This window comes from Mus pahari, chromosome 1, assembly GCF_900095145.1.
Source record: "Mus pahari chromosome 1, PAHARI_EIJ_v1.1, whole genome shotgun sequence".
Lineage (NCBI taxonomy): Eukaryota > Metazoa > Chordata > Mammalia > Rodentia > Muridae > Mus > Mus pahari.
The window spans coordinates 100,629,457-100,654,409 of NC_034590.1; the positions used below are offsets into that span (position 1 = coordinate 100,629,457).

The 24,953-nt window shown below is 42.8% G+C and overlaps 1 protein-coding gene across 2 annotated transcripts in view; it reads left to right on the forward strand.

Moving 5' to 3' along the window:
• LOC110317313 (putative DMBT1-like protein) overlaps window positions 1–24,953 on the forward strand; it is a 126,461-nt gene that overhangs the window by 15,860 nt on the left and 85,648 nt on the right. For both annotated transcript variants that reach the window (XM_029539375.1, XM_021191745.1), the window contains exons 4-7: window positions 1,533–1,562; window positions 3,923–3,985; window positions 9,229–9,294; window positions 16,187–16,246. In XM_029539375.1, coding sequence (XP_029395235.1) covers window positions 1,533–1,562; window positions 3,923–3,985; window positions 9,229–9,294; window positions 16,187–16,246 — 219 coding nt within the window. The remainder of the gene's footprint in view (window positions 1–1,532; window positions 1,563–3,922; window positions 3,986–9,228; window positions 9,295–16,186; window positions 16,247–24,953) is intronic.

Below are 24,953 nucleotides of genomic sequence, written 5' to 3' on the forward strand. Positions count from 1 at the left end.
TCTCTCTCTCTCTCTCTCTCTCTCTCTCTCTCTCTGCACAGCATTCTAATATGTGTCCCAGACCAATGACCAAGGGTGACAATCTCCTCTCAGCAAACACCACTTAGCAAGTAGAGAGCATCCTATTATGCAGGATTCCCATTACCCTTCCAATGCTAAGAGGCTCAGAGTTTAAACAATCATGTACAGTAATTAGCTAAGGGCCAGTTGGGCATTTTGTGGTTTTACTTTTTATTTCCTTATATTTCTAGTTTCTGGTTTTGCTGTATACATACACATATACGTTTTACTTCCAACCATTTGAAATCTATAGACACACACACACACACACGTGTGTGTGTGTGTGTGTGTGTGTGTGTGTAGTTTTATATATAGTTATAGTTATATACAGATGGTCTCTACTTATGTTGCTTTGATCTGTGTTCTTGACTTCATGGTTGTAAGAAAGTAAAATGCATTAAACAGAATATATGCTTTGGTGCTTTGCATTTTAAATGTTATCTTTCCTCAGGCCAGCAGCAAGCAATAAAATCATTTTTCTTTATACTGGGCAGCCAGTCAGCCATATGACAGCATACAAAATGATCAGGATCTGCAGGGTTCTGTGTTGCTAAAGTTTGAAGTTTGATAGATTACTTATATTAAATGAATTTGTCACGTTTTGTGGAGGTAGGTGCATGTTCTCATGAGTGGTACACACTTGTATGTGTGTGTCTGTGGACATGTATGTTTGGGAACATGCATGTGGAAGAAAATCTTAAATGTCCTTCCTCAGAGCATCATCCTCTTTGAAACAGAGTCTCTTATTGGCTTGGAGTCCCCTAGTAGGCTAGGCCAGCAGGCCAGCAAACCTCAGAGGCCTGCCTGTCTTTGCTTTCCCAGAGTTGGGCCACAAGCATGCACTACTCCCCAATGATCTTCATTTAGGATATTTTAGCACAAGATAATTTGATTCATGGTCTTTTTCAGGGTGTAACCACATCATAAGTCAACATTAGTATATAATAATCAGACATATACAATAACTATGTTATATTATATATCATTTGCTACAATTAAATGATCATAATACATTATGTTATGATATGTGATATAATATAGTAGCATTCTTTGGAATAACTAATCATGTATAGAAAAGATTAATGGAGTTGTCCACCAATGGTCCACTCAGCCTGAGGGGAGCATGAGCTGGGAATAGATCTCAGTTGTGGACATGTCACCATCCTCTTACTTTGTGCCTAGTCAAGAACAACCTTCGAGAACAGACAACTGGCCCTGAGTTCCCGTGGTGGCAGGCTTACTCTCAGTTATTCCAAAGAGACACACGTAAAGGCGTTACCCTAGAAAACCTTCAAAGCAATCAACTCAGCAAATTTTTCTTGGATGCTGCTAATCCCCAGAGTCTGCATTTCACCAAGAATTGATTTCCTAGTTTGTTTTTCAGACCAATAACATTAGACTAATAAATACAACAAATAAAAGTCACTCAACTGAGTTTAATAAGATATATCTTGATTTATTTGTATCACCAGGTGATGGAAATCCAGCCACCATATTATCAGGTAAGTGATTTATTATCATCACTGTTGTTGCCATTTCCCCTGGGCAGATCTGTTTGCCCATCTAAATCCAGGAGAGAAGATGAACAGCAGGTGGTCAGTTGTGTCCCTGAGAGATTCACCTTAACCTGCTCTGGATATTGAGTTTGTGTGGGGAAGATCTCCAGGGTGTCACTGTATAGATTCGCTAACTGCCTAAAAAGAGCTTACCTTTTACTTTAGAAACCATTGGAAAATGTTTCCATCCTCCTTAGAAGGGGGAACAAAATACCCATGGAAAGAGTTACAGAGACAAAGTGTGGAGCAGAGACTGAAGGAATGACCATCTAGAGACTGCCCCACTTGAGGATCTATCCCATAAACAACCACCAAACCCAGTCATTTTTGTGGATGCCAACAAGTGCTTGCTGACAGACACCTGTTATAGCTGTCTCCTGAGAGGCGCTACCAGTGCCTGACAAATACAGAGGTGGATGCTTGCAGCCTACCATTGGACTGAGCACAGGAGCCCCAGTGAAGGAGCTAGAGAAGGGGCCCAAGGAGCTGAAGAGGTTTGCAGCCCCATAGGAGGAACTATGAACTAACCAGTACCCCCAGAGCTCCCTGGATCTAAATCACCAACCAAAGAGTGCACATGGAGGGATCCATGGCTCCCACTGCATATATAGTAGAGGATGTCCTAGTCGGTCATCAATGGGAGGAGAGACCCTTGGTCCTGTGAAGGCTCTATGCCCCGGTGTAGGGGAATGCCAGAGCCAGAAAGCAGGAGTGGGTAGGTTGGTGAGCAGGGGGAGGGATGAAGGGATAGGGGGGTTTTTAGAGGGGAAACCAGGAAAGGGGATAACATTTGAAATGTAAATAAAGAAAATATCTAATAAAAAAAGAAAATGTTTCCATTATATAGTTTTATAATTAATTAATTGATCAGTTGCTCTGGGAACATACAAACAACTCAATTTTGGTGAATGACATGTTTTAAATTTTCTTTGGAGGAAGACTCATTTCCTCACATGTTGGCCTATTGCGTGAGTTTGCTATGACATCTATAACAAAATGTCATAGTTTGATGGCTTAAAAAAAACGCAGGGTTTTTGTTTGTTTGTTTTATTTTTTGCCTCGTAGTTCTAGAGTTCCTAAATGCAAAATGGGTTTCACTTACCCAACAGCAAGGTGTCATCCAGGCTATGTTTATTCTTAAAGGTCTTGAAAAGGAAGAGACATTTCTGAGTTAATGTTTCTCATCATTGTGGCTGAATGCCTGACAAAGTAAAGAGGAGGGATTTCCTTTGGGTTACAGTTTTGAGGTATAATTCGTCAAGGTAGAAACGTTTCTCAGTTTCTTTTTTTGTTGTCGTGATACAATACTCTGACAGAAGCAATTTAAGGGAGAAAGGTTTTTTTTTTTGTTTGTTTGTTTGTTTTTGTTCACAGTTCACAATGTAGTTCATCATGGTGAAGAAATCAAGGTGACAGGACCTTGGAGCAGCAGTTTGCATTACATCAATAATCAGGAAGCAGAGAGTGATGACTGCATGTTGCTGCTCAGCATCCTTTCTTCACTTACCTAGTTCAGGATCTTAGCCTAGGGAATGGTGCTACCCACAGTGGGCAGTGTTCCCATCTCAGTTATTGCAATTGTGATTAACATCTCACAGGTCCATATCCCAGGTGATTCTAGATTCTGATAACAAGCAACAGTGTGACAACAGATAGTTTGATATCCCCAAACACTGCTGCACCTACACACTAGTACAAACCTAGAGGCAAAGTGAGACTTATAGATAAAGTAACAACTACAGACACAAGTACAACACCTCCAGATAGTGTGATACCTACAGACAGTACAATACCTACTAACAAAAACCCCAGTAATGAAACACTGAATAAAATAGGCATAAGAAGCAAATAAGAGATCTTGAAGGTCTGTACCATCAGACCTTCTCTTAGAGAAAATATAGTCATCACTGAAGAACATCTACTACCTGCACTTGAACTTAAAGGCTGGCAGAGACAGGATAAAGAGCATTGATTGGGTCTAGGGGGCAGCGAGTCAGTGGCTAGGAGGTGGGTTAGCATTTTTATCTCTTATGTGGTGGGCACTTTAGAGTTGAGGGAACTATACCATGTGAAGTCACAGGGAACCCTGCATACTCACTGCTCTTTTTTTTGAGACAGGGTTTCTCTGTGTAGCCCTGGGTGTCCAGGAACTCACTTTGTAGACCAGGCTTGCCTCGAACTCAGAAATCTGCCTGCCTCCGCCTTCCAAGTGCTGGGATTAAAGGCGTGTGCCACCACTGCATGGCTGATGCTCACTGCTCTTGAATCACCATAAATACTTACTGTTAAATCCTTTTTTACTTCAGTTTTGCCTGCTGCCATCTCCACTCAGCCATCTTCTAAGCTTGCCCCGAGTTCCTCTGTATCAGGTAGGACCCCATCACCACCATCACTGAATTTACAGTGGTTTCTCAGTTGTCTATGGTGGTGGACAAAGGTTTTATAACCACTAACTACCAATAATGCTTCACCTGAGGTCATGTGATTTGAGGGAAATGGGACTGAGATAGTCTGGACTAAACCTTGGCCAGCTTTACCTTATGTTTGACTGTCTGTAATTTTACTGCCAACAACATTGGAATTCAGGGCTTCTCATTTCCCAAATGAGAAGCATAAGATGAACAGATGAAACTGTGCTAGATACAGAGAAATTACCAAAGGGTCATTTCACATGCTCAGAACTTAAAAAATAAAGCAGGGCACATGACAGGTGTCAAGGGGGATCTGAAATAGGAATATGTAATTTCTCCCAAGCTGGTTAATTCCAGGCACACCTCTTCCTGGTCATAGTGGGCTGGAGTCACCATTACAGTCTAACCTCATTTATCACTATGACGATGGATGTTCTCTCATCATCTGTAGCAACTTGTATTTCAATAGTACAATTGCATACATCATCGAGTGGCAAGGCTGGTGAAAAGTAGCCTTCTGCAGTTCTGTGGCTTCTGAGTGGTGGAAACACAGCAAGACTGAGGTGCATACCAAGATACACTGGGGCTTTAAAGACTTGTGGAAATGGGACACTGATGTCCAGCAGGCTTGAAGCTTCTGTAGCAACATGAGTGAGTTCTAGAGAGCTACAGGATGTTAACATAGTGTTGTGCACTTAAAAATCTGTGAAGGCGGCAGATCCTATGAAAATTTCTTGCTACACACATATACGGAGCATGAGGAAACTTGGAGGTGGGAGATAGATTCATTCTCTTGATTATGGTGATGATTCCTTCCACAGATGCATTTTGGATCCAAATTTATCAGTCTACATACACTGAAATCAGGTGTAGGTTTTTAGCATATCAATTTTACCTCAATGAAGTTATTTTCGAAAAAATTACTTAGGATCTGGGGAGATGGCACAGTGGGTAAAAGTATATTCTGAGTAAAAATCAGAAGCTGAACTCAGACCCCAGCACCTACATCAGTAGCTAGATATAGTCACACATGCCTGTATGATCCCAGAGGTATGACGTAGAGGGAGGGGCACAGATATAAGGATCTGTGGGGCTCGCTGTCTGTTATTCTAACCCCATGTTCAGTGGAAGATCCAGTCAAAAAGGAATAAGGCGGAGAGTGACAGAGCAGGACACCAGATGCCCTCCTCTAGCCTCTTTATACATACTTGTGTGTATCACATACACACACACTCACACACACACACACATACACACATATACACACACATGCACACACACAAAACTTTTTAAAAGAGTACTATAGAAAGAATATTGATATTTAAATGATAATGCTTTAGATATGTTAATTACATTCGATTATTAAAAATAAATTCGTCCTGTTTCTTTTCTTTGTTTCAGCTGTTGTTATCAGAAATTTTTAACTAGGTTTGTTGCTTTTGCCTAATTCTGTTAGATATCATTACCTTTATGACTTTTCATCCATGAGGTCAAATGTTTTTGGTGCTTTTTTGTTTGAGTTTCCCAACAGCTGTATGAGAAGGCTCTTTAGTCTCCTTTCCAGCAGATGAGACTCATGCCCAAATAGGTTTCATATTGTCATCAAGTCCCATGAAGTGATAACTCCATCAGTCTGACCACAGTCCCAAGACTGTAGTCTCCAAAGCACCATGAACTACAAACCCCATGAACACCCTGTTAACTCCCTGCCAGTGGGTCAGGTACGTTGTCTGTTCAGGAACTCAGAGGATCCTTTTGAGAAGAAGGAGATTAGGATCAAGAGGTTTATCACTGAGTGAAGCCTGAATGTTCTCACTCTGGCCCCTCTGCTAAACTCACATGCTCATCACCTGTGATGACCTTGGACCCCAATCTAGCACAGTGATGATTTTTATTTCTCTACAGCCACTGTGAATCCACTTGTTTTCCTGATGATGTGTCTTGGGTGCAGAATCTTAATCTTCTTCTGACTACACACACACACACACACACACACACACACACACAGAGAGAGAGAGAGAGAGAGAGAGAGAGCAGAAAGAGACAGACAGACAGACAGACAGACAGAGGCATATTTAAAACCAGAGGACCAGTGTAACCTAGATCACCAAATATGCATCAAGTTAGCTACATAAGATAGCAAGCAGGACTTCACAGTTCTAGGGAAAGAGAGCAGCTTCTTTCTAAAGAAAGCTGGGGAGGGTAGAAGGCGGGGCAGAGAGGAAGGTACCTGAGGAAGGGACAGGTGTGGGTGTGCATGTGACCTTCTAAAGTTTACAATGGTGGCCCAGCGAATGGGGAGGCAATGAGGCCCAGCCAAGGGGTCTGTGGTCTGGGCTGGCACTTAGAGGGCACATACCTCAGAGGAGTCTAGACTGTGGGGTTAAAAGGCATCCAGGTCCCAGAATTGGGCATGGTCCTCTAAAACCACCTGGGAGCTCCAGACTCTGGGAAGAAGGGGACACCAGATACTGAACAGGTGACGGAAGTCTTCCTACTCTTGAAGATGTCCCCAAGCCCCTCACTTGCCATGAGCCCTGGTGACAAGAAGCTGTAAGGTGAACAGCAATGACACATGATGATGGGGTGAGGAAGTTCCCCCTCAGAATGTCTGTCTTGATCTGTTTGATGCTAAGACAAAAGACCACAAGATGAGTGGCTAAAAATAACTAAGTTATTTTTCATGGCCTCGGAGCCTGGGAGATCCAACCCTAACTCAGTGCAGGCGAGCATCCCTTCCTGCCCTTCTTAATGTGCCTCCCAGCCCAAGAGTGAGGGGTTCTGTCCTAAGGATGCAACTCCCTCAGATCCTTGCCAGCTCCCAAAGGCTCTACCCAACCCCCCTGTGTGGAGAGCAAGATTTCCTATAAGCTCCCACCAACGGAACCCTCTCTCCAACCCCTTATCTCTGTTTATGTGTGGGGGTGCTCAGGCTAGACAGGTCCCCAATTTCTGAGTTTCAGGCACCCAGCTTTGTCTTGCCCTTGAGAGGAGGAAGGCATTGATGTTCTTGGGCCTAGCAATCAGAGAGAGCAGTTAGTGAAGAGCCTGGTGCACAGCAGGTGCCTGATGGTGTGGCCTGGTTTAGGGGAGTGCCTCTGCTCTGAGGTAGATAAGCAGATGAAGTGCCACTCCCCCAAACTAGCCTCAGCTATCTGTCCCTTCTCCCTAAACCACCACCACCCACCAGCTTCCTTTTCCCCCCCTCTATGCTTTCATTTGCCTATCCTAGCTACTTCTTGTAAATAGAACCACAGAAAAACCCAGTGTCTTCATGTCCAGCATGATATCATTGAGGCTGTGTAAATTAATGTGATTAATATTCTGTATATGTTAATTAGTACTGGAAACAAATATGGTGGCAATTATTCTTTAGCCGGTTAGTTTCCCAAATAACCATGCAGAAACCTTTTAATATTTCAAAGTTTCGGTCTTAGCTGGGCAGACTCTCAACTAGCTCATCTAAGTTAACCTGAGCACCTAGCCCTATTCAGCTATGTGGGTAGATAGCTTCCAAGCTGGTGGTTACATCTGTCTTCTCTCATGTCTCCTGGCAAAGGGCCATTCTTCTTCCCAGAGTTCCTTTCGCCCCCTCCCCAGGAAGTCTCACCAGCTTGCTTTTTTCCCTCTATGGTTTTATTTGCCTATTCTGGATATTTCATGGAAATAGAACCACAGAAAATCCAGTGTCTTCATGCTCAGTGTAGTATCATCAAGCATCAAGACTGTATAAATTAATGTGATTAATATTCTGTATTATGGGGTACTTCCTGCCCAGCTAATTAGCCATAAGATTTTTGTTAAGGCCAATCAGAGAATGCCTTAGGAAGGTAAGGAAGGACAGAGACACAGTTTCACACAACAAGGCTGTGTGGTTCCTTTCACAATTCTTGAATGGAAAGGGAATCAATTCTTTTTCAAGAAACTCGAAACAGGCAAGAATCCTCTTCTTTCTATTCTATATTAAATACTCCAAGTCAGTTTCCTTGTACAGTTTCTCCAAAAGCTCTTCCACCTACCCACATTTCAGACTCTTCCACCCACCCACATTTCAGAAGACATAAATCTCCCAACCACACCCTCAGGTAGGTCAGTGAGCCATGAATTAAAACAACAAAACTTGGAGGTGGTGCATAGCACATGCCATGCCCAGCATTCTAGGCCAGTGGAGCAAATGTGCTGATATTAAGGGATGGGACAGGGACACTGCCAAGGGACACAGGAGAGTGGTGCTCAGTATCTCCTGCAACGGTACAGCTTAGCCCTTCATGGGATGCCCAGTGTCTCTTGCAGTGCCACACCTTAACCCCTTCATGGGATGCCCAGTGTCTCCTGCAGTAGTACACCTTAACCCACCAGGTGGGGTCTTCATTTGTTCTTGTCATTATCTTTTTGTCCCTTACACTGCTTGTCACGTGTTGGATACCAAAGCGGGGTATATTGAACAAGTAAGAGAGTATACATTGAGTGTGTGAGTAGAAGGGACTTTTGACCCCCTCCCCCTTAACACACCTTGGGTTTTGGCCCCAATTCCTGATAGACAGTGGGACACAGAAGCAAGCCATTTTGTAAAATGATAGGAACCTCATTTGTACAATTCCTTCTTTGGAAAGTGGCGTTAACATTTCACATGTGAGCAAATGAATGGAGAAAGTTGCTTCTGACAGTGTGTGTGTGTGTGTGTGTGTGTGTGTGTGTGTGTGTGTGTGTGTATTTTACCATCATTGGATGGTCTATCAGGTAATAGCAGCACCTCCATCTTCAGTCCTACTGTGTGCAGCCTCACCATCTAGATGAAGGGTGAAGCAGTCAGGCTAAGGTTGTATAGCGTCCTCTGGGGTCAATGAAGAAAACCAGTATCTTTATGGATAACTTGATTCTTATATCATTGGTCCAGTTTTTCAATCACTGACCTTATTAATAGCAAACATCCTCATATAGATCTTGGCGCCTCTACAGGGTGCCGAGGAGGGAAGCATTTCGATTTGCAGGATCTTGCTGGGTAGACTTCTGTCAGCCTTCTGAACTTGGCTCAGGTTTCATTGAAAAATCCAGCAGTTTGTGAGTTCAGATGCATGGGTTAAGGCAAGATCAAGTTACAGCTCCTTGCTTGCTGCTTGCTGATCCCCTTTCTGATATGCTGTGTGTTAGTTTTAATAAAAGCCCTTCAGTTCATGACCCCCATTTCCATATTATTCCAGTTCTACCTGTGGCTGACTCAGCACCTGGCAGTCGAAGAGCACATGCGCCCAGGCTCAACCTCAAAGGTAAGAAAGCTTCCTCTGATGCCCAGCTGCGGATCACCAGAAGGGGCTGGGGTGGGAGTGGGTGGGCAGCTATCCAGTTGCTGAAGCACAGGAGAAAGCACCATAGTGAAAGAGGACTCCCCATCCTCCTCCAGGCCTGTCCTCACCATCCTCCAGGCCTGGATGATTAGTTGGTCCTCCCAGAGAACTTTGGCACCTGTAACCTTTATAATCTTGCTTTTCTAGGAAAATGTTGTAAAGTTCAGAACACACACACACACACACACCAAAACCCTGTGTCATTATCGAGACATTATTAGTGCCTATGTTTTATATAACTAGTTTCCATTTTTACCAAGAAATGAATCATTTAAAGGGGAAGCTTCCACTCCATTGGTTAGTTTTCATAGTTCTGGAAGATATTCTGCATGCTGATGAGAGATAAAAGTAATCAAAAGTCATACATAGATGTGAAATCTGTAAGCTACAATAACAATTGGCCCGGTGAGATATGCCTACTGATGCAGTAATGACAGAAAGATTACAGGAGTAACCAACCACATTCTGAATAGACTTAATGTCTATCCACAAGGTGGAACTCAAGCCCTGAACCATCGATAGGCAAACAAACAAACAAAACCCATGGGACTGTATGGCATAGGTCCTAGGGGAGAAACTATTACTACTACCACCACCATTATTAACATTAATATTATTGTTATGTAGTAATAAACTGCCCCCTACGTTCTTACCTTTTTACCTGTATGTTTTATCTTCAAATCCTCACCAAAGAAGCTTCCTTTTATAGTAGGTAACAATAGAGGCCCACAACTGTCAATGTGTAGAGAATAAGCGACTGTGGAGTGCCCAAGTCTAAATGGGACAGCTATATCACACGTCCTCCACATAAAGTTCAGTGATCATTGTAGAAGAGGGACAATAAGGACTGCAAGAGCCAGAGGGAGGAGGTAACACGGAACACTGTTTGTTGGACGTGGCAGTGCTATTGCACACATGGCTCAGCCGGTTTGAATGCTTACACAAGACCTGAATAAGATCAAGCCAGGCGCAAGCCTAGCTAGCATGGATGCGAGAGGGGCTTGCAGAGTTCCAACCCTGTCTGAGTAGCTGCTAGTAACTGATGGAAGCTGGGCGTGGGAGCAGAGTTGATTTTCTTCAGAAATGCAGTCGTTGTGAAGGTATCCATGCTTCAGCAGATGGACCTACAGCAGATGGACCTATATATATATATATATATATATATATATATTCTATATGATATCAATAACATATATCAATATATTATCAAATATATTATAAATAAATTGATAAAGAACATTGAAATTAGGAGGGGAAAGTGGTACAGATATTTAGAAAGAATTTGAGGGTAGAGAAAGGGGGGTGGTTTGATCAAAACACATTATGTGCATGTACAAAATTTTCAAACTGAAAAAGCCTTCAAGGGACTAGAGAGATGGCTCAGTGGTTTAGAGCACCCACTGCTCTTCCGAAGGTCCTGAGTTCAAATCCCAGCAACCACATGGTGACTCACAACCATCTGTAATGAGATTTGATGCCCTCTTCTGGTGTATCTGAAGACAGTTACAGTGTACTTAGATATAAAAATAAATAAGTCTGTAAAAAAAAAAAAAAAAAGCCTTCAAGACTAGGACCACTGCTCAGTGGTAGAGTGCTTGCTACCAAGGGTGAGGCCCTGGATCCTATAGCTTGTGGTTTTGCTATAATACAAATAACACATGCATATATGTATATGTGTATTTATATATGTATGTACATGCTTATATGTGTGCATATATAATGTTTTTTAAAAGACAATTGCTTTTAGACAAATGAGAGAGACAGAGACAGAGACAGACAGAGAGAGAGAGAGAGAGAGCTCTTTGGGAAATATTCCACAAAGTGAAGTAAGCTTTCCCAGTTTTCCTGTCTCCCTTGCTGATGTCAGTGTAAAGTACCATCGATGAGAAACACCTGCTCCATCACCTAACTGATTTGCTTAGTGATTAACAAAAACACATCTTGTGAAATTATTAGTATATACTTTATGCAGCTGAGGTGCTGGAAGAGTGATTCACTCTGGCTCGTAAGCTAGGCAAGTACACAAGCTCAATGAAAAGTTTCCGTTGGACTTCTGTGTTTTTATCTGCAGAAGCTTGTTCTACACTGAGGCTGATGAATGGCTCTGATGGACGATCTGGGTGGATGAGGTTTCCCACTAGGGCACCTATAGGGATCTGTATGTGATGATGGCTGGGACCTGCTCTAGGCACAGGTCATGTGTAGGCAGCTCGTATGCAGTCCTGCTATATCAATTCCCTTCAGCTCCCTCTTCAGCCAGGGATTTGGGGAGAACCTGCCAGACAGATAACATGTGCTGAATGGGCACAGAGAGCCACCTGGTCCCATGTGCCCACAGCAGCTTGTTCATACAGTGACAGATGGCACCTGAGCCATCTGCTCTGGTAAGAGGGTCTTTTTGTATTCCAAGAGTTCTATCCAGCTGAATAGTCAGTGACTTACTCCGGGAGAGCTGACACCATCTCTCCTGCTGCTCTTAACAGGCTCTCTATAAGCAGTAATGCTCTCTCTCTCTCCCTCTCTCCCTCTGTCTCTCCCTCCCCCTCTCTCCCCCTCTCCACCCCCCCACACCTCTGCCTCCCAGGTAGCACTGGTTTTTGCATCCCTTCTACACTGACTTCTGTCTCTTTGGTTTATTCTGTGTAACAGATGTGGCGAGAAAGTTCCTATTGAATCAGGCTTTTAGCAGTCTGCAGAATGATCTGGTTTGAAAACTGGAGTGATCTGCCATCACTGCTGCTTAAATCTCAGCACTCCATAACAGACAGGTTAAGAGCATAGGTCGCTATGTTGAGTGAGTGCTCTCTCTTTCTCCAGTCCCACTCCAGGAAATGTGTCCTACGGACTAGCCTCTCTTCTGGGCAGCTTCCCTGGGGTGATTCTAGACATCTTTGGGGCGTGTCATTTGGTAGAGTGCTCTCCAGAGGGACACTGACTGTGAGAAGGCAGAGGGTGAGAGCTCTGGCTCCAGCCTCCAGGGGGGCAGAGTCTTCTGTGCTCTGATGATAATCACTAAGTAGCTACAGACAAGGTGAGTCTTCTGTGGCCACTGAAGGAGAGAGAGCTCTGGCTTGACGATATACTCTACTGTGACTAGGAGCAGCAGGGATCTCAAGGTGAAAACCTTGATGCTTTTATTACATTGTGTGCATGGGCATTGTGTGTGTGTGTGCGTGTGCGTAGGTGTGTGTGTGTATGTGTACATGCCATGGTGCATGTGTGGAGGACAGAGGGCAACTTTCAGAAGCCAGTTCCCTCCTTTTCCTCAGTGAGGCCCATGAAATGAACACAGCTTATCAGGCTTGGGGGTAAGCACCTTTACCCACTTAACTATCTCATCAGTGCACAAGTGTTTATGTGAGAGTAAATGACTGTTTTCCAGAGACATTAGATCAGAAAATAATGTCTTTGAAGTCTGTCAAGGGACAGCAAGAATGGAAATATTTTGTGTGTATATGATTTCAGAGTATCTCACCCATTCAGAAACAGCATGAGATCATTTCCATCCCCACCCCCATCCTCCTATTGTAGAGCAGTACCTTTCAAACTTTGTGGGACATCAGAACCACATGGAAGGCCTACTAAAACATGGGTCACTGGTTCCTATCCTCAGCGTTTCTCAGCACGTTTAGGATAGCTCTAATGATTTGTGTCTTAGTCACTGTTCTATTGCTGTGAAGAGACACCATGACCAAGGCAACTCTTACAGTTTTTGAGGGTCAGTACATGGTCACCATCATGGCAGACAGACATGATGCTGGAGCGATAGCTAGAGTTTTACATCCTGATCCAGAGGCAGTAGACAGAAAGGGGCACTGGGCCTGGCGCCAGCTTTTAAAACCTCAAAGCCCCCTCCCAGTGATGCAGATCCACCACGTTAGCAAGGACACACTTTCTCATCCTTCTCAAACAGTTTCACTCCCTGGTGATGAAGTGGCGCACGCCTTTAATCCCAGCACTCGGGAGGCAGAGGCAGGTGGATTTCTGAGTTCGAGGCCAGCCTGATCTACAAAGTGAGTTCCAGAACAGCCAAGGCTACACAGAGAAACCCTGTCTCGAAAAAAAAAAAGAAAGAAAGACAGAAAGAAAGAAAAGAAAAGAAAAGAAAAGAAAAGAAAAGAAAAGAAAAGAAAAGAAAAGAAAAGAAAAGAAAAGATTCAAATATATGAGCATACACGGGGGCTTTCTCATTCAAACCACCACAGCTCTCCTACCTGATAAGTCTAGCATGCCTATGATGCTGTTCTGGGAGTCACACTCTGGAAATCGCTGCCTTAAAACATACTTAAAGCAGAATATTTCCATCTTTAAAAATAGACACAGAGCCGGGCAGTGGTGGTGTGCGCCTTTAATCCCAGCACTTGGGAGACAGAGGCAGGCAGATTTCTGAGTATGAGGCCAACTTGGTCTACAGAGTGAGTTCCAGGACAGCCAGGGCTACACAGAGAAACCTGTCTTGAAAAACCAGAGAGAGAGAGAGACAGAGAGAGACAGAGAGAGAGAGAGAGACAGAGAGAGAGAGAGACAGAGAGAGACAGAGAGACACAGAGAGACAGAGAGACACAGAGAGACACAGAGAGACACACAGAGAGAAACTTTTGGGCTAGAGAGATGACTTAGCAGTTAAGAGCACTGACTACTCTTCTGAAGGTTCTGAGTTCAAATCCCTATAACCACGTGGTGGCTCACAACCATCTGTAATGAGATCTGATGCCCTCTTCTGGAGTGTCTGAAAACAGCTACAGTGTACTTACATATAATAAATAAATTAATAAATCTTTTTTAAAAATAGACACAGAAATATCACCCTCCTCATTGTTACCTTCATCACTATTATCATCAAAGGTATCTTTATTATTGTCATTGTCGTTGTCTCCCCTACACTCAAAAGTAAGTCTTCCCACTAAGACAAATTTTGTCATGTTTCATGACTATGCACATGCAGTGCTTAATTGGTAGCTACTGTGTTGGGCACTTTCTTGTTATTATGATGATGAAGTGACTCATAAAGTACTTAAGAGAGGAAGGCTTTATTTGGGCTCAAAGTGGACAGGTTCCCTTGCTTTGGGACCTGTGGTAAGAGGCAGGACATCACAGTAGCAGAACACGGCTGCTCACCTGGGTGTGTCTAGGAAGAAAAGATCCAGACAGTACAGAAGCAGGGACATGGATACCCCTCAGCGAGACACCACCAATATGTTGCCACCTTTAACCAGGTTCTAGCTCCTCATGGTCCACTCGGCTCTGAATTCATCAATAGATGTATCTATCCACCAGGAAATAACACTTCCCATGACACAACCACTTCTCAAAAGTCTACCAGCCAAGCAATCAGACTTTAACACAGGAGCCCTTTGAGCAGATGCTTTTTAGATTCAAATCATAGCATCGTGGATTCAATGGTACCAAGGGTTCCAATCATGGTGTCCTTTTCATGTCACAGACACTGTTCAGGTCCAAACCTTCACTGTCCCTTCCATTCTGCGTGACAACAGACTTTTCCTACCTGCACTCTGTGCCTATGCCCCCTACATTTAGCCCCATTTACATGAAGTCAGTTACCTTTCATTATAAGTCAGCTCTAATGACCTACAGAAGAAGTTACCATGTGCTTCAATGAATTTTAATAGTTACTATATTTAAGATATATAATATTTGTGGCAGGAGAGATGGCTCAGGGATTAAGAGCGCTTGCTGTTTTTATGGAAGACCCAAGATACTACATCAATTCAGCACATTTTGTACATTCTCTGGAGTTTTTTTTTTTTTTTGGTTTTTTTGTTTGTTTTTTGAGTCAGGCTTTCACTACATAGCCCTGGCTGGTCTGGAACTCTGTACACAGCAGGCTGGTCTCTACAGAATGGTAGATTTTGCTCTAGGTAGATTACACCTCAGTAGGAGCCTGCCTGTTTGGGCATTCAGAACTTGCACCACCACATCCAGCTGTGCTGGGATTCTTTACTTGTAGAACACAATGAGTCATCCAAGCAATGCTGGTATCCATCTTGTTTATTGGCAATATTAGTTATTTCTTTATTATTCTAATCCATTCTTTCTTATTTCTAAGCCCTAGTTCATTATATGGGCATGCCAAAACTTATCTGCTCATAATTTATGGATGTTAAATTTGTTATTGACTTTCATTGATATGAATAAAGCCACCATAAATATTCAAGAATTTGTGAGCAATTTTCCAACACGGGTGGTTCTTTTTGAGATGCCACCTTCATATGAGAGTTACAGTTGTTGTGAATCCTTGTCAACATATTGTATTGTCTATATTTTAAGTTTGGCCTTTATGGGACCTCCATGGTACACCCTGAGCCGCCTCAGTGCTCTGGTGTCTGCTCTGACTGCAGAGTCCGGGGCTGCCACAGCATCATGTACACTCCTGGGTTGGTCCAACTCTCAAATTGTTTGCTTGAGGTAACTCATTTTGTGAGCTCATAGTACATCTACCTGGGCTAGGAGAGTAAAGGATATGCTAATTATAGTCAAAGAGATGTAGCCATTTAAGCAGAGAATGGGATGTCCTGGGACATATATTGCATCAAATGAGTTCTATCAAGAGCTCTTTATTGCTGTTTTCTAAAAGCTATTTAGGAAATATCAATTGTCTTCAAATAATTTATGAACTCTAATCTAGTTAGTTCATGAAGGTCCAGCATTGTCTGCAGTGGTGTGGGGCTGTAACGTCCTGGGTGTCAGTGCTGTTACATCTTCTCAATACTATTTAACTCTGATTTGAGATGTTATTGAGGTTACAATGTAAATACCATTCCCAGCCCCTCATGCTGATTTCCTTCTCCCACAGGTCCTGATATGTTACCAGACCCCACTCCAGTAATAGATCCTGAGTCATACAAGCCATCAGGTTAGTGATTTTGCTTTGTGGCTGTTCCTCCTAAGGTGGTCCCTTTTGTCAATGAGTGTAGCAAGACCTTGGGTTCTAGCATTGGGTTCTAGTTCCATTTTTTTGTGGCTGTGAGAAAACATTCTGACCAAAAGCAACTTGGGGGAGAAGGGAACTTATTCCAGAGCACAGGCTATGGTTGATGACTGAAAGCAGGCAAGGCAGGAGATCTTGGATCCTGAAGCAGAAATCAAGGCTGTTTGCTGCCTTGCCCAAACGCATGCTTAGCTTGCTTTCTTAAAAACCCAGGGCCACCTGCTCCACTCATGGAGTGGTTCCTCATACAGGGGCTGGCTTCTCTTGTATCAAACTGAAACAATCTAGATAACCTGCCATGAATTGGGCTCACTGGGCCCTCCTCAATCCGTGTGAATCAGAGTATCAGACAGATGGGCATAGAATCGGTGGGAATTGACAGACAGACAGGACAGGGGGAGAGAGAGAGAGAGAGAGAGAGAGAGAGAGAGAGAGAGAGAGAGAGAGAGAGTTGAATCTGAATGTAATGTCACAAAGCAAACAAAGGGGTAGGATGTCACAGCAGGCAAAGTACATTGAAGTATCTGACACAAAACAGAGGAATGGCTTCACAGGACTTACAGGAGCCAGGTCATGTTTACAGTAAAGATAAAACAGCCCTGCCTAGGGTCAGCTATTGACAGGTAAGGATTTTACACCCTAGTCATAATTTGTGCTACTCCTTTGAGCCTTGTGAGAGCTACCACCAGGGGGTTCTGCTCTAGCAAACCTTCTCAAGAATAATGCAATACCACAACTCCCCTATTTCCTAGGCCTTGGTAAATACTTGCATATGAAAGTAACTTGGCTGTGATGAAGATTCTAAAAGTATACTTTGCTAAGCTTGCCCTGAGATTTCTAACTCTTAACCAGTAAAATACTGTAAAAAAGCATGCCAGACCCTCCATGACACTGTAGGAACAAATCTGTGGCATTCTAGCTATGGGAATGCCAAGGTTCCAAGAGGCTGAATTCCCTTGAAACTCTTTGCCTCAGGACTGCTTCCAGGATTCCAAACCTGTACTGCGAGTCACTACTGGAGTGGATGTAGCAACAACCCCCATCCCCAGACATACCACAGGCTAGTCCTATCTAGGCCACTTTTAAATTGAAGCTTCTCTTTTCACATGATTGTAGGCTGCATCTAGTTTGCAGTTAAGCTAAGTATGACACAAGGCGTCCATACCATTATCCCCTTCAATGGATGTGGAATGGTACCCTCATGCAAGCCATCTTGCCATGTGTTACACACTCCTTGTGTCTGTCATGGCGGAGTCACCGTGGGGATAGAAGAATTTGTAGCCACTCTACACACCACCCCATCACACAGGGAGTCATCTACATTTCTTATGTAAGTGCTGAGAGTGACTGAATAAAGTCACATGGGGGATGTTTAAGTATAGTTGTTTACAAACAGTTGAGGGGGCTTGGTGCACTGGAATAAAAATCACTTAGGGTTGACTTAATATTCCCAAGTGATCTTGACGGAGATCAACAATGCTCTAAAAAGTGCCTGGAGATTCAAGCACAGGTAGATATTTGTGACACCTTTCCATAGCAGCACCCTCTTGAGTTTGAAAAACTGCAAATTACTTCTGTGCCCAAATAAGAGAACAAATGACCGAGATCATGTGACAACCAGCAGCTTTGCCTTGCTGATATTTAGTAGGATGACAGGAATGCCTTAAAAACTATTCCCACCACTGTGACAGAGTACTCAGAGCAGGACAGAGATGCCCTGTCCCCCTGGACATCCACAAGTGCCAGCTGATTCTGTTCATTCTAACACTAAAATCAGTCTTACATGGAACCATGTGGGCCAGTTAATGAAAATCAACACATGATTTTCTAGCTAACTTACCTTAAGCAATCTATCTGAGGGTTTAACCATTGTTTGTTAGTTAGTTTGTTTGTTTTATATCCTGACCAGTTTCTCCTCTCCTTCCAGTCTCTCTCCCCTCCCCTCCCAACCACATCCACTCCTTGGTTTCTCTTCAGAAAAGGGCAGGCCTGCCATGGATATCAACCAGCCCTGGCCTATCAAGTTGCAGTAAGACTATGCACACCCTCTCCTATTAAGGCTAAATAAAGCAGCCCAGTCAGATGAAAGGGTCCCAAAGTCAGGCAACAGAGAAACAGACCCTGTTCCCACTGTTAGGAGTCTCACAACTAATATTTGTGTAGAGAGCCTAGGTCAGTCCCATGCAGACTCTCTGGTTGGCAGTTCAGTCTCTGGGAGCCCCTATGGACCCAGGCTAGTTGATTCTGAGAATATTCTTTTTTCTTTTCTTTTCTTTTCTTTTCTTTTCTTTTCTTTTCTTTTCTTTTCCCTTCCCTTCCCTTCCCTTCCCTTCTTTTCTTTTCTTTTCTTTTCTTTTCTTTTTTACTCGATATTTTCTTTATTTACATTTCAAATGTTATCCCCTTTCCTGGTTTCCCATCTGAAAAATACCCTCCCCCATCCCCCTTCCCCCTGCTCACCAACCCACTCACTCCTATTTCCTGGCCCTGGCATTCCCCTACACTGGGGCATAAAGCCTTCATAGGACCAAGGGCCTCTTCTCCCATTGATGTCCCACAAGGCCATCCTCTTTGGTTGGTGGTTTAGTCCCTGGGAGCTCTGGGGGTACTGGGAAGCTCATATTGTTGTTCCTCCTATGGGGCTGCAAACCCCTTCATCTCCTTAGGTCCTTTCTTTAGCTCCTCCATTGGGGATCCTGTGCTCAGTTCAATGGATGGCTGTGAGCATCCACTTCTGTATTTGTCAGGCACTGGCAGAGCCTCACAGCAGAGAGCTCTATCAGGCTCCTGTCAGCAAGCACTTGTTGGCATCCACAACAGTGTCTGGGTTTGGTGATTGTATATGGGATGCATCCCCAGGTGGGGCAGTCTCTGCATGGCCTTTCCTTCAGTCTCTGCTCCACACTTTGTCTCTGTAAATCCTTCCACGGGTATTTTGTTTCCCCCTTCTAAGAAGGATCAAAGTATCCACATTTTGGTCTTCCTCTGGAGTTTCATGAGGTTTGTGAATTGTATCTTGGGTATTCTGAGCTTCTGGGCTAATATATCCACTTATCAGTGAGTGCATATCATGTGTGTTCTTTTGTGATTGGGTTACCTCACTCAGGATGATATCCTCCAGATCCATCCATTTGCCTAATAATTTCATAAATTCATTGTTTTTAATATCTGAGTAGTACTCTAGTATGTAAATGTACCACATTTTCTGTATCCATTCCTCTGTTGAGGGACATCTGGGTTCTTTCCAGCTTCTGGNTATTATAAATAAGGCTGCTATGAACATAATGGAGCATGTGTTCTTATTACATGTTGGAGCATCTTCTGGGTATATGCCCAGGAGTGGTATTGCTGGGTCCTCAGGTAGTACTATGCCCAATTTTCTGAGGAACCGCCAGACTGATTTCCAGAGTGGTTGTACNAGCTTGCAATCCCACCAGCAATGGAGGTGTGTTCCTTTTTCTCCACATCCTCACCAGCATCTGCTGTCACCTGAGTTTTTGATCTTAGCCACTCTGACTGGTGTGAGATGGAATCTCAGGGTNGTTTTGATTTGCATTTCCCTGATGACTAAGGACGTTGAACATTTTTTTTAGGTGCTTGTCAGTCACTCGGTATTCCTCAGTTGAGAATTCTTTGTTTAGCTCTGTACACCATTTTTAATAGGGTTATTTGTTTCTCTGGAGTCTAACTTCTTGAGTTCTTTGTATATATTGGATATTAGCCCTCTGTCAGATGTAGGATTGGTAAAGATCTTTTCCCAATTGGTTCCCTTTTGTCTTATTGACAGTGTCCTTTGCCTTACAGAATCTTTGCAATTTTGTGAGGTCCCATTTGTTGATTCTTGATCTTACAGCAGAAGCCACTGGTGTTCTGTTGAGGAATTTTCCCCCTGTGCCCATGTGTTTGGGGCTCTTCCCTACTTTCTCTTCTATAAGTTTCAGTGCATCTGGTTTTATGTGTAGGTCTTGGAAAGATCAGGAATTCAAGGCCCATAGCTAAACATAATAAAAGCAATATACAGCAAATCAGTAGCCAACATCAAATGGAGAGAAACTTGAAGCAATCCCACTAAAATCAGGGAATAGACAAGGCTGCCTACTCTCTCCCTACATATTCAATATAGTACTCAAAGTCCTAGCCAGAGCTATTAGACAACAAAAGGAGATCAGAGGGATACAAATTGGAAAGGAAGAAGTCAAAATATCACTATTTGCAGATGATATGATAGTATACTTAAGTGACCCTAAAAATTCCACCAGAGAACTCCTAAACCTGATAAACAACTTCAACAAAATAGCTAGATATAAAATTAACTCAAACAAATCAGTGGCCTTCCTCTACACAAAGGATAAACAGGCTGAGAAAGAAATTAAGGAAATCACACCCTTCACAATAGTCACAAATAATATAAAATACCTTGGTGTGACTCTTACTAAGCAGGTGAAAGATCTGTGCAATAACAACTTCAAGTCTCTGAAGAAAGAAATCAAAGAAGATCTCAGAAGATGGAAAGATCTCCCATGCTCATGGATTGGCAGGATTAATATAGTAAAAATCGCCATCTTGCCGAAAGCAATCCACAGAATCAGTGAAATCCCCATCAAAATTCCAACTCGGTTCTTCATAGATTTAGAAAGAGCAATTTCCAAATTCATCTGAAAAAACAAAAACCCAGGATAGTGAAAACTATTCTCAACAATAAAAGAACCTCTGGTGGAATCAATATCCCTGACCTCAAGCTGTACTACGGAGCAATTGTGATAAAACAAGCAAACAAACAAACAAAAACCCTGCATGGTATTGGTACAGTAACAGGCAGGAAGATCAATGGAATAGAATTGAAGAGCCAGAAATGAACCCACACACCTATGGTCACTTGCTCTTTGACAAAGGAGTTAAAACCATCCAGTGGAAAAAAAAAGACAGCACTTTCAACAAATGGTGCTGGCTCAACTGGCGGCTAGCATGTAGAAGAATTCGAATCGATCCATTCTTATCTCCTTGTACAAAGCTCAAGTTTAAGTAGATCAAGGACCTCTGTGGATATTCTTATAGGGTCCTTGACCCCTGAGGCTCTGATATTCCTTCCTCTCCCTCTTCCACTGGATTCCCCAAGTTCCACCTAATGTTTAGCTGTGGGTCCCTGCATCTGTTTCCATCAGTTGCTGGGTGAAGCTTTTCTGATAATAGTTATACTAGGCTCCTGCCTTCAAGTATAGGAAAATATCATTAGCAGTGTCAGGGTACCTTTCATGGCATTGGTCTCAAGCTGGATCAGTCATTGGTTGGCCACTCATTCAATTTCTGTGCCATCTAGCACATCTTGTAGGCAGGACAAACTGCAGGTCAAAAGTGTTGTGGTTGGCTTTGTGTCCCAATCCCTCCACTGAAAGTCTTGCCTAGTGTCTTAGTCAGGGTTTCCACTCCTGTACAAAACATCATGACCAAGAAGCAAGCTGGGGAGGAAAAGGTTTATTCAGCTTATACTTTCCACATTGCTTTTCATCACTAAAGGAAGTCAGGACTAGAACTTTAGCAGGTCAGGAAGCAGCAGCTGATGCAGAGGCCATGGAGGGATGTTTCTTACTGGCTTGCTTCCTCTGGCTTGCTCAGCTTGCTCTCTTATAGAACCCAAGACTAACAGCCCAGACATGGCACCACCCACAATGGACCCTACCCCCTTGATCACCAAGCAAGAAAATGCCCTACAGCTGGATCTCATGGAGGCATTTCCTCAACTGAAGCTCCTTTCTCTGTGATGACTCCAGCCTGTGTCAAGTTGAAGCACAAAACCAGCCAGTACATGTAGTTACAGAAGATGGCTGGTTCAGGCTCCATATCCCCCATTGCTTGGAATCTTAGCTAGAGTCACACTCCTGGATTTCTGGGAGTTTCCATTGCCCTAGATTTCTAGCTCATCCCAGAGATGTATACCCCTAATTCCAGTTGTCTCTCCTAGTACTCTCTCCCTCTGTCCTCCTCACACCTGATCCCTCCAGTTCCCACACAACCACCCAGTCCCCTTCCCCACCTGCCCAAGATGTCTATTCTATTTCCCCTCCTCAGTGAGATTCACATGTTCCCCTTAGCCTTCCTTTTTATTTTGTTTCTTTGGGTCTGTAGATTGTAGCATGGTTATCCTTTATCTATTTTATGACTATTATTCACTTATAAGTGAATATATTCCATGTTTGCTTCTCTGGGTCTGGGTTACCTCACTCAGGAGGATCTTTTCTAGCTTCATCCATTTGCCTCCAAATTTCATGATGTCATAGTTTTTAATAGCTGGGTAAATGTACCATTGTGCAAATGTACCACATTTTCTTTATCCATTCTTTGGTTGAGGGACATGTGGGTTGTTTCCAGTTTCTGACCATTGTGAATAAAGCTGCTACATAGTTGAGCTGAACATTGATAGACATAGGTGAGCAAATGCCCTTATGGCATGGTGGGCATCTTTTGGGCATATTCCCAGGAGTATCAGAGTTGGGCCCAGGAGTATCAGAGCTGGGCCCAAGAGTAGCAGAGCTGGGTCTTGAGGTAGAACCATTCCCAATTTTCCAAGAAAACACTAAATTGGTTTCCAACGTGGTTGTACAGTTTGTACTCTCATCAACAGTGGAGGAGTGTTCCCCTTACTCCATATCCTTACCAGTATGTGCTGTCTCTTGATGTTTTGATCTTAGCCATTTTGACAGGTGTAAGATGGAACCTCCAAGTCATTTTGATTTGCATTTCCCTGATGGCTAAGGTTGGTGAACATTTCTTTAACTGCTTCTTGGCCACTTACAGAGTCCTCTGTTGAGAATTCTGTTTAGCTCTGTACCCCATTTTTATTTGGATTGTTTGATTTGTTAATATCTGATTTCTTGAGTTCTTTGTATATTTTGGAAATCAGCCCACTGTCAGATGTCTGGTTGGTAAAAATCTTTTCCAATTCTGTGGGGGCTGTTTTGTTCTATTGATGGTGTCCTTTGCCTTACAGAAGGCTTTCAGTTTCATGAGGTCATATTTATTAATAGTTGATTTTAGTGTGTGAGGTATTGGGTTTCTGTTTAGTAAGTTGTCTCCTGTGCCAATGTGTTCAAAGCTATTCCCCACTTTCTCTTCTATCAGGTTTAGTGTATCTGGTTTTATGAGAAGGTCTTTGATCTACTTGAGCTTGAGTTTTGTACAGGGTGATAGATATGAATCTATTTGTATTCTTCTACATGCCAATATTCAGTATCCAGTATGTGCCTTGCATCCCTGGTCTCTCCAAGATTTTCTTTTATCATGAAAGAGTGTTGGATTCTGACAAAGGCCTTTCAACGACTAAGATGACCATATGTTTTTTTCTTTTTGTTTATATAGTAGATTACACTGATGGATTTTCAAATGTTAAACTATACCTGCATCTCTAGGATGAAGCCTAAATGATCATAGTGGGTGATTTTTTGGTGTGTTCTTGGATTCTGTTTGCAAATATTTTATTGAGTAGTTTTGCATCAATGTTCATTGAAGGAATTTAGTCTGAAATTCTCTTTCTTTTTGAGCCTTTGTGTGGTTTAGGTATTGTCTTAGTCAGGGTTTCTATTCCTGTACAACATCATGACCAAGCAGCAAGTTGGGGAGGAAAGGGTTTATTCAGCTTACATTTCCATACTGCTGTTGATCACCAAAGGATGCAGGACTGGAACTCAAGCAGGTCAGAAAGCAGGAGCTGATGCAGAAGCCATGGAGGGATGTTCTTTACTGGCTTGCCTCCCCTGGCTTGCTCAGCTTGCTTTCTTATAGAATCCAAAACTACCAGCCCAGGGATGGTCCCACCCACAAGGGGCCTTTCCCCCATGATCACTAATTGAGAAAATACCTTACAGCTGGATCTCATGTAGGCATTTCCTCAACTAAAGCTCCTGTTCTGTGATAACTCCAGCTGTGTCAAGTTGACACAAAATTAGCCAGTACAGGTATCATAGTAACTATGGCCCCATAAAAATGAATTTGGCACTGTTCCTTCTGTTTCTATTTTTGTGGAATAGTTTAAGGAGTATTTGGTATTAGCTCTTCTTTGGAAGTCTGGTAAAATTCTTTGCTAAAACCATCTGGCCCTGTTTTTTTGTTTGTTTAGGTTTTTTGTTTTTTGTTTTTGTTTTTTTTTTTGTTTTGTTTTTGGAAGATTTTTAATGACTACTTCTATTTCCTTAGGGGTTATAGGACTATTTAGCTTGTTTACCTGATCTTGATTTAGCTTTGGTAAGTGGTATCTATCAAGAAAAGCATCCATTTCTTTTATATTTTCCAATTGGGTGGGGTAAGAGCTAATGATTCTTGGGATTTCCTCAGGTTCTGTCTTATGTCCCTCTTTCCATTTCTGATTTGGTTAATTTGGATATTCTATCTCTCTTTTAGTTAGTTTGGGTAAAGGTTTGTCTATCTTGTTGATTTTTTTCAAAGAACCAGCTCTTTGTTCCATTGATTCTTTGTGTTATTCTCTTTGTTTCTATTTTATTGATGTCAGCCCTGAGATTATTTCCTGCTGACTACTCCACTTGGGTGTGTTTTGCTTCTTTTTGTTCTCCAGCTTTATGGTGTTCTGTTAAGTAGCAAGCATAAGATCTCACTAATTTCTTTATGAAGACACTTAATGCTA